This window comes from Silene latifolia, chromosome 6 (genome assembly GCF_048544455.1).
Source record: "Silene latifolia isolate original U9 population chromosome 6, ASM4854445v1, whole genome shotgun sequence".
Taxonomy (NCBI): domain Eukaryota; kingdom Viridiplantae; phylum Streptophyta; class Magnoliopsida; order Caryophyllales; family Caryophyllaceae; genus Silene; species Silene latifolia.
Window position 1 is genome coordinate 985601 of NC_133531.1, and position 18501 is coordinate 1004101.

The 18501-nt window shown below is 36.6% G+C and overlaps 4 protein-coding genes across 5 annotated transcripts; 1 reads left to right on the top strand and 3 right to left on the bottom strand.

The window, feature by feature from the left end:
* The first annotated feature begins 667 nt into the window (after positions 1-667).
* LOC141658445 (protein TRANSPARENT TESTA 1) lies at positions 668-1858 on the top strand. The gene is made up of 2 exons (XM_074465393.1): positions 668-960; positions 1472-1858. The coding sequence occupies exons 1-2, from the start codon at positions 673-675 to the stop codon at positions 1850-1852; spliced, it is 669 nt and encodes a 222-aa protein (XP_074321494.1). The 5' UTR covers positions 668-672; the 3' UTR covers positions 1853-1858.
* Positions 1859-2087: 229 nt separating this feature from the next.
* On the bottom strand, positions 2088-7839 carry LOC141585882 (7-deoxyloganetin glucosyltransferase-like). Of its 2 annotated transcripts, none has more exons than XM_074406952.1 (2): positions 7225-7839; positions 2088-3365 (listed from the first exon to the last, which is right to left on the bottom strand). In XM_074406952.1, exons 1-2 carry the CDS (start codon positions 7736-7738, stop codon positions 2407-2409), a joined length of 1473 nt encoding a protein of 490 aa, XP_074263053.1. In that variant the 5' UTR covers positions 7739-7839; the 3' UTR covers positions 2088-2406. The 2 variants fall into 2 exon arrangements, with proteins under 2 accessions (XP_074263053.1, XP_074263052.1); XM_074406951.1 differs by lacking the exon at positions 7225-7839 and adding an exon at positions 5275-5988.
* A 1739-nt stretch (positions 7840-9578) lies between these two features.
* On the bottom strand, positions 9579-12258 carry LOC141658447 (7-deoxyloganetin glucosyltransferase-like). Its single transcript, XM_074465394.1, has 2 exons — positions 11632-12258; positions 9579-10804 (listed from the first exon to the last, which is right to left on the bottom strand). Exons 1-2 carry the CDS (start codon positions 12158-12160, stop codon positions 9846-9848), a joined length of 1488 nt encoding a protein of 495 aa, XP_074321495.1. The 5' UTR covers positions 12161-12258; the 3' UTR covers positions 9579-9845.
* Positions 12259-13698: 1440 nt separating this feature from the next.
* On the bottom strand, positions 13699-16129 carry LOC141585884 (7-deoxyloganetin glucosyltransferase-like). Its single transcript, XM_074406954.1, has 2 exons — positions 15584-16129; positions 13699-14637 (listed from the first exon to the last, which is right to left on the bottom strand). Exons 1-2 carry the CDS (start codon positions 16101-16103, stop codon positions 13700-13702), a joined length of 1458 nt encoding a protein of 485 aa, XP_074263055.1. The 5' UTR covers positions 16104-16129; the 3' UTR covers position 13699.
* Positions 16130-18501: the final 2372 nt, after the last annotated feature.

Consider the following 18501-nt stretch of genomic DNA (forward strand, 5'->3'; position numbering starts at 1 on the left):
TTCGATTCTCAATCACAACCAGGTGACAACAAACATCCATCTTACAATTAAACTCCTCTCTTTTTCATCACTAACTTTTACCAAGTATAGTTCACTAAAATTCCTTTATATTGCTAACCATAATCAAGCCTTATGCAATATAAACTTGCCATTAAAATGCACCTTTGGTCCACCATTATTAATGTGATTCATTTTCGAATCCAATATTAGGAAAACAGAACAAACAGAAGAGATTAAATCTTCCATCTACATCATATTATAAATAAAACCCTTGAATTTAATTAAAAGCTTGTTTTTTTCCTCCAGTTAGTCTCTCTTAAGACGAGAAAAATATTACGACCATTTTATAATAAAAAGTGACTATTTAATCATAAAAAGTTATAACTAAAGTTATCACTTTTTGGTACAATATCAGGATTTATTCACATTTTATCAGTCTTTATTTCAGACGGATAACAACCGTCTTAAATGAGAAATTGGCTTTTACTCAACAAGATTCATGCTCTAGCTACCTAATATCTTACCTTAAATTCATCTAAATTAATTTATATTAATGTACCGTTACTACCCATGATTGGATAACAGAATTTTTCTATGTATATATAAATAGAATGACCTACTTACCTAGCTATACTATACATTTAACAAATTAACAAGCACTTTAATTGTATAATGCATAAAGTCGTCGAGCCACTCGATCTTTTTCCATGCAAGGCCGAATCTGACCTATTGTCTAAGGACGTAAAGGGTATGAAGACGGTGTTGAAAGACGAGAAATTGGAAGATAAGGGTGATGTTACGGTGGCATTGCGAATTGGGTTACCGGATTATGATGATTTGAGTAAGAAGGAAGGGTGTAAGGAGTATTGGATACCAAGTGCGGTTCAAATTCGAGTCGGATTTACTCATTTTTCTTGCCACCTTTGTAATAAAACCTACAATCGTTACAATAATCTTCAGGTAAAATTTAGTCCTTTACTCCTTTTGCTTTCCTTAGCTTGATCTTATTTATAATCTAGCCTATGAAGAATTTTTGCAATAGAAACGGAAAATAATTTTACACAGAAAAAGTCTTTTGTAAAACGGTTTTATAATAAAATATTGTAAAACCATATACTCCGTAATAAAGATCCTGATACCCTGATCATGAAAAAGTGACATTTGGTTTTACAAATCACAACAACAGTCTCATAAAACAGCTTTATACAAGAATTATTGTTACGGGTTAAATTTATTAAAACTAATAGAAACAGAAAATATTTTTACACAGAAAAAGTCTTTTGTAAAACAGTTTTATAATAAAACATTATAAAACCATATAACAAAGATCCTGATGCCCTGGTCATAAAAAAAAGTTAAAAGTGACATTTGATTTTTACAAATTATAATAATAATTTTGTAAAACAGTTTTATACAAGAATTATTGTTACGAGTTAAATTCATTAAAATTAATGTTTTTTATGTGGGCTAGATGCACATGTGGGGGCATGGATCAGAGTACAGAACAGGCCCAAATGCATTGAAAGGAGCACAACCAAAAGGTATACTAAGTGTACCATGTTATTGTTGTGAAGAAGGCTGCAAAAACAACATTAGCAACCCAAAAGCCAAGCCATTGAAGGACTTTCGTAATCTTCAAACTCACTACAAGCGGAAACACGGTGTTAAACCGTTTAGTTGTCGGAAATGTGGTAAACCGTTGGCGGTTAAAGGTGACTGGAGAACACACGAGAAAAATTGTGGGAAACGTTGGATTTGTGTTTGTGGGTCGGATTTTAAACATAAGAGGTCTCTTAAGGATCATATTCGGGCTTTTGGGTCAGGTCATTCTCCGTTTCCTCCGTTTATCTAACCGCATTACGTTTTTAATGAGTCGGTAATTATCCGATATTCTCTTAATTACTTTTATGTAATAATGAGTTTGTTGATAATATCGGGATCTTAATTTAATTTCGTCCTAATCACGATGAAATGAAGGTTTTTCAACTTTGTTCCTTATTTAATTATGTTTTTCTTTCAAAGTTACAAATAACACCAATTATAATTTTACCAGCTAAACTAACCGACGTCTGTTAACAAATAAAACATAATACAAAAGTGGCCTAGTCCTTCTTATTACACATGAAAATTCATGTATTTTGGTACAAGACCAAGCAACACAAACATTGTTGTATACAAACAATTGAAAATACAATAATCTTCACCAATAATCATATTATCTAGATTACATGCCCATATGCCATGTTGTGCTAGTTCTTGTAATGAACCACACGATACGATATAGAGTAAGACCGTCTGGCGTCTGCTTATATATAAAAACATTCATTTACTGATAGTTCTTAACGAGGTCTTAACCAATAAAAGGACCGTCACACACTATAAGACAACCTTATTCCGATAACCTCATCACATGCCCAAATATTCCATTGGAAGCAAAACATCATTAACCAACTTATTAAAGTTCAAATAAGATGACCCAAATCCCTTTTCCATAGCTTCTTCACCCAATCTCTTCCACTCCATTGCATTCTTCCTCATTTCTTCCCCTTTTTCCCCCTCCATAAGCTCCCTAACTTGCTTCTCAACCTCGGTTCGATCCACATTCCCATCAATCTCCAACCCAATTCCCCATTTACCACAACTAAACCAACAATTAGTCTGTTGTTCCGCGAAAAAAGGCCAACACAAAACCGGCACCCCACCACAAATCGTATCCAGAGTCGAGTTCCAACCACAATGCGTCAAAAACCCACCTACAGACGAATGTTTCAACACCGTCTCTTGATCACACCAACTAGTTATCAACCCTCTTTCCCTCGTCTCCAACAAAAACTCATTTGGAATCACTGATTTTTCGCCGTTAACAAGATCATTTCTAAGCACCCATAAAAAGAAATGATTACTATTTGCAAGTCCCCATGCAAATTCCACAAGATTTTCACTAGTCATTGTTGTTATACTCCCAAAACTAACATACACTACTGACTTAGACCTTTTCGAGTCGAGCCAACGTAGACATTTTTCATCCTCCTTCCAAAGATTAGACCCTAATGAATTGGCACTAGGGTCTTGTGGTATTACCTCAACCAAAGAGTTTAATGGGCCTATAGTATAGAATGGGCCGCCGATTAATTTAGCAGAGTCAGAGAGGACGTCTTGCTCGAAAGCGTCGAAAGAGTTGAAGATTACTGGTGCAGAGGATTTAGCAGTTGTTTCAGCCGCAAGCATGAGGAAATTGAGCATGACATCGTCTTTGTTTGTTGTTTGAATGAAGTTTGGGATGTATTTTAGTTGAATGCCTTTTAGACTGTTTGGTACCCAATCAATGATTTTTTCTAAGGATCCATCGGTTAGGAATGTTGGATCTGTAACAAGTATACCAAAATTAGTCCGAGTTAATTACCATGGTATTAAATCTGGACCGTGACATTTCGTTGCATTTTGCGAATACATGAGCTAGGACTGTGGACAAATTACTAGTTATCGTCGACATTTTTACCTAAACTATCCAAAATACCCCACACCTATTTTTCCATGTAATTAAACTTAAAAAACACTAAAAATCATATCATTCCGCAACCATAAACTAATGAAAATATGATTGGTTTAATATGGGAAACGTTAATTAAAATAATTAAATTAAACTAACTGAAACAGCGAATTACCAACAATAAATTAAGTTAATAAACTACAAAGCTATACAAAAATAATTACTTAAGCAACGAACTCAACAGATTTAAAATTAAAATTAAATGAAATAATAATGAATTCAACAAATTAAATACATATACTAATAACAATGATTTAAATAAATAAAAATTATATTAAAAACATATTTTAATTAGAAAAAAAAAACGAATGAAATATGTGGTTGGACATGGTTCTCCCATGTCCCGATCAAGGAGATCCTTGTCTCAACCTAGGCCGGGTGTGAAATTTTTACGTCCAAGCCTAGAATCCTAAATTTGGACATAAATATCCTATTTCTCGACCTAGTTATTATTATTGTTGTTATTGTAATCGATTTGAATTTGTCAAATTTGTTGTTTTTGTCACGGAGTATTAACAACCGTGTAATAGTCTACTTATACAAGCGAAATACGACAATTAATACGAAAAATCCTCGCGGGTCACGATGGCAAAGTCTAGGGCGCAATACAAGTCCACAACCATATATAGTCTCCCATATTATAGACCAATTAAGTGCGTGCGTAAATGAGTAACGTCGTCGTCAGTCGCCAGTTTTGGACGTAAATCTAATGCATGAATACGATAGACAAGTACTATTTAATTTGACACTACTCAATAATGGCAATGTCTACGGTTCACTACAATTCTTACATACAAAGACAATTAACTATTGTAGTATTGTGACTATTTTATCACACTTTGGGACCATACTCAATAATGCACCACATCTGATACGCCATTACAAACGACACTGAACAATTTGATCAACAAACAATTCTTCTTACCCTAATAATACGCGGTTGGTATATTTTGAGACGAAAATATCTGTTTTAACATCAAAAATACTTTGATAAAACCCTTTTACACAAGTATTATCGTAAAACCCAGTGATGGATCTAGGAGGGCTAGCACAGGTCGGATATTTTAAAGTTTTTAATTAAAAATTTCCAACTGTTTTTGAGTTTCCCTTATACCCATTACCCGTTCGCCTCTGCTAAGATTTTTCGCCCTCGTTAGGGTCAATTCCTGACTCCGTCACTAGACTAAAACCAGTTCTTATTTTACTTAACTACTCATGTAGGGTGGTAACTGTAACACCCCATGAGGTTATGAGATTAAGTTGTCACATATCGAGAAAACATGAGGATTGTGATATGTTTATAAGGGCTTCCACCCACCACTTAGTAACAAGGCTTTGTGCTTAAATGAGGACAAATAATGGTCCAAAAATACACATCTCATTTTATTAGGGTTGTGTTACGACAGTGGTGAGTCGGGTTATTATAGTTACGAATTACTCTTATAACTTAAAACTGTTATAAGGCTATTTGGTTAAACAGAGTGTAGTGTAAAACCACCTTACCAGATAAACCCTTCTTATAGTTGTATGCATATAATGATCTTTAATATGGGATAAAGTGGTTGCATGCATATAACGGTCTTATTTACGTTTTTTTTTTCTTTTTAATGAAACTATAATCAATATTGCATAACACTAACCCCAACTTCCAACAATAGAGCAATTAGTAGCAAAGTAGACAACATAAAGTGTTCGATAAGGTAGAGTATATATGTACTATGTACCTTGAAAGGGTACAATCCCCTTGTTGATCAGCGAACGATATTGAGAATACCCCATAAACCCGCAAACACTAGCCGTCCAAAGCCAAACTAGAGGAGTATTCTCGACCTCGCGGGCAGCATCCATAGTAAAAGCCATGAGACTATCGGAAATGACACACGTAACAGGAGGTGAACTTGAGGAAGGATCATTCAGCTTACGAAGAAGATTCTTAAATGGTTCAAGTAAATTATTAGACATAATTGCGTCACATAATGTAGGGATATCTTGTGTGACATTTGCGTCTGAGGGCGGGAGCCCATCAAGGATGGCCTCGAATTTGAAGTGTTCGAGGCCATTTACTGAATTAGGCCCTCGCGCCCTTAACAAACGACGATGGTTGTACTCGGTATTGACAAAGGTTATGTGAAAGCCTTTGGAGTGTAGGAGCTTGGCTAGTTGGAACATCGGCTTGATATGACCTTGGGCCGGGTACGGTGTGCATACTAAATGGAGCTTATTAGCTGAGGATCCCATTGTTTCTCACTAATAACTTGGTTTTTCAAAGATAGATTAATTTAGTAGTGAAAGTGTAATTAAAAAAAAAACATACAACTTCTTAATGCTCTTTTGCTCATATGTATTATGTACTAATGCACCAACTAAAAATAGGTGGTGTTGAATGGTGTGATTGTTTATGGTAGGGTCTATAGTGTTTTGAACCAATCAAGGACAATATCTCGAATTTTGGAGCCATTCATGTAAGGACTCGTCTTCGTCTTCTGTGATTCGAAAAGATAAGATATCTTGGTCGTTTTCTAAAGGTTTAACCTAATTTTTTTCTAAAGGCTCAATCAACCCTTTTTGAAAGGGACTCGTCACCCCCGTGTTCAGTTCAAGTCCTCAAATCCAAATCCTGATCGAGATGATCACCTCTACAGCTGGCCAAAAGAACGGGTACAGTCAACCCGACCCGCCCCGTCACAGGGCTCCTTTTGGCCCGGCCCGCACCTTGCTCGGTAAGGCCCGCCCACTACATGGGCTGGCCCAGGGTTCCATATACCAAGCCCTTACCCGTTTATTTTAGGACAATTTTTTTTAAAAAAAATATATGCGAGGCCCGCCAGCCCGGTTCGCCCTTGGCCTGGCCAGGGTCATACATCCTCTAGTCCGACTTGACCCGGCCCAGCCAAGCCCGCCTCTCTCCCACGGACTGGTTCAGGCCTAGCTAGCTGAGCCCGACCCGCCCCGAACCCGGCCCGTGTACTACCCTAATCACATCTAGTCTATGTCAACGCAAGTTTGTAATGCGTAACAAATTTAAGACTTGGTGAAAGAGGTGCGATTTTGAATTGTCAAATGTTTAAGACTTGCCATAAAGTCATGGAGATATGCTTCATTGATTTCTCCTTTGTCCCTTCTAGCTCAATTATATAAATCTATAGTTACTTCGGTTCTTGTTTACTATAAATGTCACATAAAATAAGGAGATGACATTAAGTACACTACTATATGATAACGCAAATTCTCATTGAAGACGGACATTGTATTTTTCGTCACAAGCTGATAACTGGCCAAGTGTCGCCATTTTAACGACAAATGTGACCATTTTAATAAGTCTCAGTTATAGCTTCGAAAATTGTTCTAGTTACATTTCATTTATTTTCATCTTAAATGGATCTCATTTACTGGGTCTTCAGCAGTTCAGCTTGTGACGAAATGTTACCCGTCTTCAGCAAGACTTATTGATATGATACACTTAGAACAAGCTGGAACGGTACATACATATCTGGCGTGAGACCATTATTACAGTTAGGGACAGAACTTCGAATGCAGGTGGCGTAGCTAGAAAATTTGTCGTTAGTAGCAAATTAGCGAGGTCTTACATAGCAAAATCAGTAAAAGTTACACACGTAAATCAGCAATTATTAGTAGCAAATATCGGAAAGTGTTTGATAAAGTAAAATATGTACCTTGAAAGGGTACAATCCCCTTGTTGATTAGCGGACGATACTGAGAATATCCCATAAACCCGCAAACACTAGCCGTCCAAAGCCAAACCAAAGGAGTATTATCGACCTCACGGGTAGCGTCAATAGTAAAAGGCATGACACTATCGGAAATAACACACGTAACAGGAGGTGAACCTGAGGAAGGATCATTCAGCTTACGAAGAAGATTCTTAAATGGTTCAAGTAACTTATTAGACATAATAGCGTCACATAATGTAGGGATATCTTGTGTGACATCTGCATCTGAGGGCGGGAGCCCATCAGAGATGGCCTCAAACTTGAAATGTTCGAGGCCATCAGCTGAGTTTGATCCTCGCGCCCTTAACAAACGACGATGGTTGTACTCGGTGTTGACAAAGGTTATGTGAAAGCCTTTGGAGTGTAGTAGCTTGGCTAGTTGGAACATCGGCTTGATATGGCCTTGGGCCGGGTACGGTATGCATACTAAATTGAGCTTATTAGCTGAGGATCCCATGGTTTCTCAAGCTCTTAATCTTACTCACTTGAATTGGTTGTTCAAAGATGGATAAATTTAGTGAAAGTGTAAAAAAACATTCAACTTCTATATACTCATGTGCTTATTATATCTACCAACTAAAAATAGGTGTGGCTGAATGATGTTATTATTGTGTATGGTTATGGTAGGGTCTATTATGTTTTGCACCAATCAAAGTATAATATCTCGATTTTTGGAGCCATTCAAGTAAGGACTCATCTTCTCTGATTCGAAAAGATAAGATACGTTGGTTATTTCTAACTGTGTAATCAAGTTTTTTTTACCTTAAATAAATGTAAGGACTAATCTTTTAGGTACTGGCGTTCGTACATGTGTAGTCGATTTTACAAAGTTATATGGAGTAGTGAGTTTAACTTTAATTTTACTATCAAAGTGTCAATTATTATAATTAACCTAAAACGCCGAAAAGTCCATGAACAATAAGTCTCCTAGCTTAAAATTGGCGAGCATGGACAATATTACAACACATATTAGGCCGACAGGCTCAGTCGGCCTTTTTTTGAAAGAGACTCGACCCGTGTTCAGTTCAAGTCTAATTGTCAAACCCTTAAATGATCACCTCTAATAGATGCCGCTCTGACACACGAAATTTTGTAAGGTGGCCAAATTAAAGACTTGGTGTAGGAGGTGCAATTTTAAATTGTTGTCGAATACAGTAGTGCCATGATTCATGAAGATATGCTTCATTGATTTGCACTTTATCCGTTCTGGTTCAATTAAATTCGAAGTTATTACTTCGGTCCTTAGCTTGTTTACGATGAACGGCATGGAAAATAAGGAGATGTCATTACATAGAGCAAGCTGGAACAGTACATAACTACATACATATCTGGCCTTAGCCTATCTCATCAGCCAGGGAAAATCGACTATACAACTGTTACGGTATGAGACTATTGATTGGATCTCAACCATCACTTTTTTCTAGAAGGATTTAAAATAAACATAACTGATACCATCTTGATTAAAACAAAAGGAGTAAAAACTTATACACACTCTCATCTTATACGTTAACATTAAAAGACGTGAGGTCGATCTTGAAACCCCACAGTCCATAACTTGTCTATTTCCGTGCAGTCGGCTTAGTTTATACATTGATGAATTTTGGGACTTTCCTGGTTGATTTTTTTGTCAGCTTTCCTGTTTTAAGGGAAGTATTATGATGTATTTCTAGCATTGCAAAACCAGTAGTCTGTCGGCTGCAATTTACTTCTCAATTCACAAATTTTCGTGTAGATTTTGCTTTGACATATGATTTGGGTATAATGAACACTGGTTCGAGAAAAGCCATTCTCATTTGGTGACTTATAGCTAGGTCTCCCAAGTAAATAGGAGAGTAACCATCTTAATGTTAATTAACCAATAAAGGTTTTATTACAATAGTCAACAGATTAATTAAAATTATAATAAAATTATATAAAAAATGTTAAGTCAAACTAAAATGATTTAGGCAACAGCTACGGTTCAGGTTTGGCTCACGTCCCAAAACTCCCAAATCAGCTAATCTTAAATACCCTGCTCCCCAGTAATTACGATAAATTTCACAAAAATTAAGGAGATATATGCTTATCTGGCGTTAGCCGTCCACCGCGTGGCCCGGGCTAGCATGATCTATGTTTCTCTGCAGACTGCAGGCTCGTTTTGAAAGCAACTTCGGTGGCATCGGGTCGGACAACCTGTATATGGGCCAACCAGGCCGGGTTATAAAGTGGCTCGATTAGCGGGCTAGTTACGGGTGGGCCAGCCCGCCAATTTCTTTGACCACCCTTAATGCAAAGCGCATACCATAACAGAAAAGGAATTGAGTGTGCCTTACATTCTTTTTTATTGGAAACAAATTTGTGTTACATTCTTACTACAATCAAAACATTTTGTATTCCGACTATAAAACCAATCCAATCCAACCTTACATCTAATCCATTTATTCAACAAGATTTAACCAATATTACTAAACTAGTCAATGATTAATCACTTACATGCAGTGGCGGTACCAGGATTTAAACTAACTCAGCTGGAATAAACCGGTAATGGTATAAGAAAAACCCGAAAAAATTCATAACCTTTTTTTTCACTTACCAAATTGTTTCATTGGAAGCAAAACATCATTAACCAACTTATTAAAATTCATATAAGATGATCCACATTCATTTTCCACAGATTTTTCAGCCAATTTCTTCCATTTTTTAGCATTACTCAAGATTCCTTTCCCTTGATCACTCACCATAAGCTTCCTAACTTGCTTCTCAACCTCGGTTCGACTTACATTACCATCAATCTCCAACCCAATTCCCCATTTACCACAACTAAACCAACAATTCGTCTGTTGTTCCGCGAAAAACGGCCAACATAACACCGGTACCCCACCACATATTGTGTCCAATGTCGAGTTCCAACCACAATGCGTCAAATACCCACCTAATGACGGATGTTTTAAAACCGTCTCCTGATCACACCAGCTTGTTATCAATCCTCTTTCTTTTATTTCCATTAGAAATTCATTCGGAATCACTGATTTTTCGCCGTTAACAAGATCAGGCCTAAGTACCCATAAGAAAAACTGATTACTATTCGCGAGCCCCCACGCGAATTCCAAAAGATTCTCGTTAGTTATCGTCGCAATGCTACCAAAACTGACTAAAATTACGGAATTGGGTTTTTTTGAGTCGAGCCAACGTAAACATTTTGAGTCTTCTTTCCAGAGGTTTGACCCTAAAGATTTTGTTGCAGGGTCTTCTAGGGTTGTATCAGCCATAAAGTCTAATGGACCGACAGTGTAGATTGGGCCGGAGACTAAGTTAGAGACGTCTAAGAGTACGTCTTTTTCAAATGAGTCGAACGAGTTGAAAATCACGGGTGCAGAGGATTTTGCAGTCGTTTCGACACAGTGTAACAGGAAATTGAACATGATGTCGTCTTTGTCCGTGGTTCGAATGAAGCTGGGAATGTATTTCAGCTGTATATCTTTTAGGCTTTCGGGTATCCAATCAACTGTCTCTTCTAAGCTTCCATTAGTTAAGAATGCTGAATCTGTTCCAATGTATAGGAAAGTCAGATAGTCCCTCCGTCTCAATCATTTGTTTAACTTTGATTGAATAATAATACTGTTAAAATATAAACATTGGTTTTGGACAAAGCCAGAATATAACTTATTTTAAATTAAAGCAAACGTAAATTATATGATCCAGTTTATGTATAACCCGAATCCAAACATAATTTAAGCCTAGTCTAATAAAGCAAACGTAAACTATTCGGACATCAGGGGTGGGCATAATCCGGTCCGGACCGGAAAAATGGACTGGTCCGGACCGGAATCTTCCGGTCCCCGGTCCAACATTTTTAAAGATTCCGGTTTCCGGTCCGGACCGAAAAGACCGGAATTATTGTATTTTTTATTTTTTTTAAAAATATTATATAAAAAAACAAGTGTAGGCTTATTTAATCCGGTCTAACCGGTCCGGTTTTTTGGACCGGAATTTGAAAAAGAGGATATGTAAAAATAATTCCGGTCCAACCGGTCTGGTCTTGGACCAGAATTTTTAATTCCGGTCCGGTCTCCTGTCCATAATTTTTTTGGATTCCAGTTCCGGTTCATTCCGGACCGGTGCCCAGCCCTATCGGACATTGTGGTCGGTTCAAAGTTTCTATTGCATTGATTTTGTTAGACAAAAAGTCAGTTTCTTCAATATAAGGTCAGTTTCATGGATAAAGAGTAAAGACACAAAGTTGTATAAAACAGAACAACGGTATTATAGAGGATATACGGTAGTAAATAGTCAAATAGATAACAATCTGTTTCAGCGAGGTTGAGCCTAACTCGATTTCATAACAATAAACAGCAGGAGTGATAGACGTACCTTGAAAGGGTACAATACCCTTGTCGAATAGAGGACGATATTGAGAATAACCCAAAAACCCGCAAACACTAGCAGTCCAAAGCCAAATCAGAGGAACATTTCCAATCTCACGGGCAGCGTCTAAGGTGAAAGGCATAACACTATCGGAAATAATACACGTGACTGGACCAGGTGAACCTGTAGAAGAATCATTATTAAGTTTCCTAAGAAGACTCTTAAAAGGGTCAAGAAAATTAGTCATGACAGCTTGACATAAAGTAGGGATGTCTTGTGTGACATCTGCATCAGATGGTGGGAGCCCATCTCGGATGGTCTCGAACTTGAAACGTTCGAGGCCATCACCAGCGTTGGGCCCCCTAGATCGTAACAAACGACGATGATTATACTTGGTGAGGACAAAGGTGATGTGGAAGCCTTGAGCATGTAGGAGCTTGGCTAGTTGGAACATAGGCTTGATATGGCCTTGTGCCGGGTACGGTATGCAAACTATATGGAAATTCGATCGCCCTTCTCCGACTAAGGATCCCATTTTTTTCACTTAATTTCACTAAGTAGTTTAAAGTGAGTAATTTTGTGAAAGTGGTGATGCATAGTACTTTGATCTACATAGTTTTTCCGAATTTATAGGACTTTAATGCCACCGACGTAGTAGTTAAGTATTCTTTCCGTTTCACAATATAAGTCATTTTTATATTTCCGTTTCACAATACCAGTTGTATAGTAATATTGTACAACCGCCTCAAAGTTGTTGAGCTTTTACACAAAGTTGTTGAACTATTTTACAAGTTATTGAGCTATTTTATGAAGTTATTGAGCTTAATAATTATTCTGTTAAGCTCAGTAGCTTTATATCATAACTCGATAATTTTGTTAGTAGAGCTCGATAACTTTATAACAAAGCTCAACTACATTAAATAAGTTGTATATACAACCAGTTATATAATACATTAACTGATCTTCACATGCCTCCGAAACGAAATTTGTATAATATAGTTTCACTAAGCAAGTACTCCATTAAACAATCTAAATAAAGGCGTGCATCATGTGATGGTTAATGGTAGGGTCGATTGTGTATGCACCAATCGATGTCCAAGATGTCGTTGCGACCTCGAAATGTGTGCAAACAAAGACTTCGTTTAAGAAATGTGATTCTTTCTGATTTCTAAATGTTGTAGTTTTGAAATGGTGAAGATTTTTTTTGTTAGAAAAATAATGCATAGAGCATCCGCAAAGGAGAGAAATCACCTCCCCATTTGCCTTCTCTTTTCTCAAATGAGCAACCCCATTGTTGCACCAACCTCCCCATAAAATGGGGTTCCGCTGTTTTTAGGGGAGCTCCCAAAAAAAAAAAAGTAAAGTAATTTGTGTAACTTTTGGGAAGGTCCCCAAAATTTTATGTGTGAATTGGAGAACCCAATTGTTGCATAAATGTAATTTTTTTTTTTTGGTCAATCGAAGCGCGCACTTAGTCGCATTACAATAGAGGGGAGGGGGGATTCGAACCTGGGACTTATTGTCCACAATACCTCTGTCTTAACCACTAGACTAAGACATCTTCGGTAAATGTAATTATGAAATGGGGAGGGTAAATGAAAAAGTTAGTGGAAAATGAGGTGGACGAATAAGAAAAGGAAAGAGAAGATATGGGGAGCCTCACCTTTGCGGATGCTCTAAAGATTCACTTCTGAGTTCTGATCAAGAGAAGATTTTTATTGGCCTTGTGGGCTGTGGCCCTGTCCAGATGTCCATTGTGATTCAAATTTGTTTGGACTGTGGAGCATTATACTACGATAATTATTGGAGTGTCAGCAGGTGGTACTGAAACTCAATGCTATCAGATGACTTAATCTCATTTTTAATGTACAATTCGCGTGTTTATGTATTTTTCATGGTTTTATTCCGAGCAAGTTTCATTTTTTTCGGAGTACCTATGAAAATGTTAAAGCTAATTCACATTTCTTAAAAGTACTCCGTATGTATTTTATTTCTTTGGCCAGAAAATAAAACAAAATACATGAAATCAATCGTTTTCCGGTGTAATTAAACATAATTATAAATTTATGGTTGTTCACTTGGGTGATTGAAGTACTTTGATAACATTGTCAATATTAGCATAGGAAGAACCATAGGGGGAGGCACATGCCTCTTGAGCCAAAATTTTCAATTCCATTACCCTTCTCTTCATCTCCTTTCCTTTTTCGCCCGTCATCAACTCGGTAACTTGCTTCTCAACAGCTTCCCTCTTTACATTTGAGTCGATTTCCATCCCGATTTCCCATTTGTTACAACAATACCAACAATTAGTTTGTTGTTCCGCGAAAAAAGGCCAACATATCATAGGCACACCTTGACTTATACTCTCTGTTATCGAGTTCCAACCACAATGCGTCAAAAACCCTCCTATAGCATGGTGACCTAAAATTTTCTCTTGGTTACACCAACTAACTATTAGCCCTCTCCCTTTAATAACCTCTAAGAAATCGGGTGGAAGCACGGCCGAATCTCCTAAGATTAGATCCGGCCGAGTGATCCACAAGAATGGTTGGTGGCTATTTGCGAGCCCCCATGCAAATTCTACCAATTGATCATTTGTCATGACTGTAACACTTCCAAAATTAACGTAAACCACAGAATTAGGGTTGTAAGAATCAAGCCATTCTAGACAATGTGGGTCTTCTTTCCATAGACTCGAACTTAATGATTTAATTTCCATATTGTTAGCTTCAACTGGGCCTAGGAGAAACTCAATTGGGCCTAAGGTGTACAATGGGGGGAAATCGGGGGAGAGAGCGTCAAGGGCGCCATGTTCTAAGGCGTCGTATGAGTTGAAAACAATGGCGGATGCACGCTTTGTGCGGTTGATTAGTCTTTGAACGTAGTTAAGCATGAAATCATCAGGGTTTGTTGTTCTGATAAAACTCGGCATGTCGCGAATCCGAATGTTTTCCATGCTTGGAATCCAATCTAGGACCATGTCTAGATCACCGTTTGTATGGAAATTATCATCTGCATCCACACATGTTAGGATAAACTTGGTTAAAAATCTCACTAGCCTAAGGTTTGTACCTCTATAGGTGCGATCTTTATACGAGTTATTTTTAGCCTAACATTATCTCGCAGTCCACCTCATATGCATGGTTTACCTACTCTCACTACACACCCAAAATACTAATACTCCGAAAAGATAGCAATTACAGATTCCCTGGTCGTAAATAAAATGAAAGATTGTAATTAGCAATCACCTAAGTTCGAGAAATAGGATGTACCACCTCAGACCTTATTTATTATTAAGCTTAAATGAATTTTTTTTTTCTTTTTAAAGTTTATAAGTTGCATTTTAATTTTTTGACGTCAAAACTCAAATTTAACTGAGCTTATTTGTTTGGTAAACAGCGGATTAATTTCAGTATAAGCAGATTGGAAAAGTAGATTATAAATAGCAGATTTTATCAGAAGGTTTGACTAGCCTATTATAATTAGCAGAATTAATTTAAGTGTTTGGTAATTGACAGATTACGATTAGTAGAATGTTAGTTTTCTTTGTAAAATGGAGAAAAAATTTCTATTTTACAATATGCTAACCAATATGCTGGGGTAAACAGCTTATTACATTGTACAACAGCATATTGACCCCAAATATGATGTTTACCAAACACTAAAATTAGCATATTGATTGGTCAAATATGTTAAAACCCTTGAATATGCTAAAAATTGGCCAATATGCCGTTTATCAAACATCGCCTATATGTAATGTTTTTCAGCTTAATGTTTAAGTGAATAAACTCAAAAACTTTATTATAATGCTAAAATACTATACAATTGCTTGTAGTACATCAAATGTATAATTCACTTACTACCTAAGTATTAATTGTCACACATGTCCTACAAATTAAAAATTTAAAAATATAGTGAATTGAACCGAAACGAGGGAGTAGGTTAGACGTCTACATACCTTTGAAGGGAACAATGTTCTTATCAACAAGCGTCTCATATTGAGCATACCCCAACAAACCACACACACTAGCAGTCCACAACAACACCTCCGGCACACCAAGCTCCTCACCCGCGTTAAGCATAAAAAACAAGACCACGTCAGCCACTATACAGCTGACACGTGGCACACTTGGGTCCGCATTAAGCCTAGCCACTAATTCCTTAAATGGTCTGAGCCCAAGACGCTCGGTTGATTCGCACACAGACGGAACGTCCTGTGTCGTGTCACCCTCGGTTTGGGGCAATCCGTCAGGGATTACCTCAAACCGAAATGACGGGAGACCGTCAAGAGCATTTGGACCGAAGGAACGTAAGAAGCGGTTGCGATTGTACTCGGTATTGACGAAGGTTATGTGAAAACCCTTAGAATGTAGGATTTTTGCAAGTTTTAGCATGGGTGTTATGTGACCTTGTGCTGGATATGGTACGCATATTGCATGGGGTTTTTCGTCGTTTGATGATGTTTGTAGTGATCCCATTGTAGTTTTTTTAAATGTATTTTAAAGAAAAACGCGAATTTCGGACTAAAATATTAATTTTTTTTATTGATTAGGGGATTGAATTTGTGATGTTAATTAGTTGGTGTATGTTGTTTTGCATTTGGCTAGTCACAAGATTTTATAATATGGCAAAGTGTGTTGTGTGTACTAGTTTCCTTTTTAGAATACGACCTTTTTAAGACCATTTTAAAGTATAAGGCGGTTCTTTAATATATGAAAATAACTATTTGCTATGTAATGTTTATATAGATAACATGGCTCATTTACGTTAAAAATATTTATTTATTAGTTAATATTATAAGTATTTAGTCAATAAAGACTCTCTTATATTGTAAAACGGTCTTATTATATGTTTTATTTTTAGAACATTCGAAGTCAAAATTAAAGTGTTGGTTGTAAGCTCTGTTTGACACGTAGGTGTTAGAATATACGGGTATGTAATATATTTAGGAATCGTTTGGTTCACCATGGGAAGATAGAATTCTCGGGAAGATTAAATTCATGTGAAGTTGAAAATTACGTGAATTGTAGAAATCTTGTTTGGTTGGATGGAGGAACTTGAATTCATGTGGGAATTCCCACTTACCTAGGGGGGGCTAGGTAGGTGACTTCCTACATGATGTAGGAATTGGAGTGTCATAGGAAGTTCTACTTCCCATGAATTGGGCAACAAAACAAACCTTCATTTAGCTATTTTCCATAATTTTCCAATTCCTATGAATTTGGAAGGCAACCAAACAACCCCTTAGTAAATAATGTATAATTTATTTCCCTATTTGTGGCAACTAATTAGGCAAAAAATCGCTCATAATTAGGTAGATAATATGTAACATATTTAGTAAATAATGTATAATTTTTTTCTAAATATATTACATACATTCTAACCGTAGATTATTTAGTAGATACTCCGTAAACTAACTGAAATAAGAAGTTGCATATGAGAAATTAGCTAGTTGCCAAAAATTTTTTATCTTTCTTTTCTACTCCAAAAATTATTATGAAGAATAATACATACAATTATTTCCGTTTATGTTATTGAGTTGAGCTAAACTGAATTGAGCTATTTAAGATGAAATCAGTTGAGGTAAACTGACATGAGCTACTAAACTGAATTGAACTGTAATGAGCTAATTGAGAGCGAAACTTAAACCGTAAAGAACATAATTGTGTTGCGACTTACGAGACTAAAGTCGTAAAAATTGGGTTTGCAAGATTATTGTCAAAAAGATTGGGTATGCACATGACTCATTGACTAAGACAGAAACTTTTCTTTATAAGGAAAGGTATGTAATTGAAAAATTATAACAAGTTTATAAAAGAGTCAAGTGTACATTAAAGAGCAATAACACATGGGCAAGGTCGATTGTGTATTGCACCAATTAATGTCGAAGATGTCAATGCACCTCAAAATGTGTGCCAATAAAGACTTGCTTAAAAAATGCGATTCTTTCTGATTTCCTTTGGTAGAGAAATAATGCTAGAGATCAAGACAAGATTGTTTGCTGGCTCTTTGTCAAAGAAAAAAAAATGTTTGTTGGTTCTGTGGCCCTTATCCCGTTGATCGTTGTGATTCGAATTTGTGGCCATGTGAGGAGCATTTTATTACCGCGAATTATAGAGTGTCATCGGATGGTATTGAAACTCAATACTACCAAGCAAACGGGAAACACAATCTCATTTTCTTTATGAAACTTGTACGATTTAAGTATCGACTACTTACATACACGTATTTTTCTTGTTTTCTTTTTTTTTTTCTCAATGGCCTTCATCTTTCTATTATTTTTCAAGTTTCGCCCTTACTTTCTTTTAATTAGTACATGTACCTCTCAACTTTGCTCAACCATAACCAACAACCACCCCTGTTATTGTCGGGTTTATAAAATCCTTGTACATTTTCCCAAACAATTGGTCTCCCTTGTGACGGGTTACCATTTGTGGCGGATATTTTGTGAGTTAAAATGGTAACAAAATGGGTTAGTGGAGAAAGAGGACCGTGAGGTAAAATGGTAACATGAATAGTGTTGCAGAGAGAGAAAAAGTGGGTACTTTGTGAGGTAAAATGGTATCCGTCACTCAAGAGTGACGGATATGTGCCGTCACAAATGAGATTTTGTGTTTCCCAAATGTAGAATGCTCTATTCTGGACAATAATTATTACATATTCCAAAAAACTTTTGGAGTTCATTATCGAAGATTTTCTTTAATTTTTCGCAAATTTAGCCCATCGAACAAATACATCCAAACAATGCAAATTATTTGGAGTAATGTATGTATGTATAAGTTTGTTTTAGATTGTCCTAGCCTGCCTTGGACAAAACACACTACAATTTTGTTCCGTCCACTTATAATTTTCTAAGATACACTCGAATAAAAATGA

Excerpts from the sequence above, each read along its gene's own strand:
- LOC141585884 (XM_074406954.1), bottom strand. The coding sequence starts at position 16,103 with ATGGGATCACTACAAACATCATCAAACGACGAAAAACCCCATGCAATA. Across the intron at positions 14,638-15,583 it reads GAACATTGTTCCCTTCAAAG|ATGATAATTTCCATACAAAC; the intron begins GTATGTAGACGT and ends GTGTGGATGCAG.
- LOC141658447 (XM_074465394.1), bottom strand. The coding sequence starts at position 12,160 with ATGGGATCCTTAGTCGGAGAAGGGCGATCGAATTTCCATATAGTTTGC. Across the intron at positions 10,805-11,631 it reads GGGTATTGTACCCTTTCAAG|ATTCAGCATTCTTAACTAAT; the intron begins GTACGTCTATCA and ends ACATTGGAACAG.
- LOC141585882 (XM_074406952.1), bottom strand. The coding sequence starts at position 7,738 with ATGGGATCCTCAGCTAATAAGCTCAATTTAGTATGCATACCGTACCCG. Across the intron at positions 3,366-7,224 it reads GGGGATTGTACCCTTTCAAG|ATCCAACATTCCTAACCGAT; the intron begins GTACATATTTTA and ends TACTTGTTACAG.
- LOC141658445 (XM_074465393.1), top strand. The coding sequence starts at position 673 with ATGCATAAAGTCGTCGAGCCACTCGATCTTTTTCCATGCAAGGCCGAA. Across the intron at positions 961-1,471 it reads ATCGTTACAATAATCTTCAG|ATGCACATGTGGGGGCATGG; the intron begins GTAAAATTTAGT and ends TATGTGGGCTAG.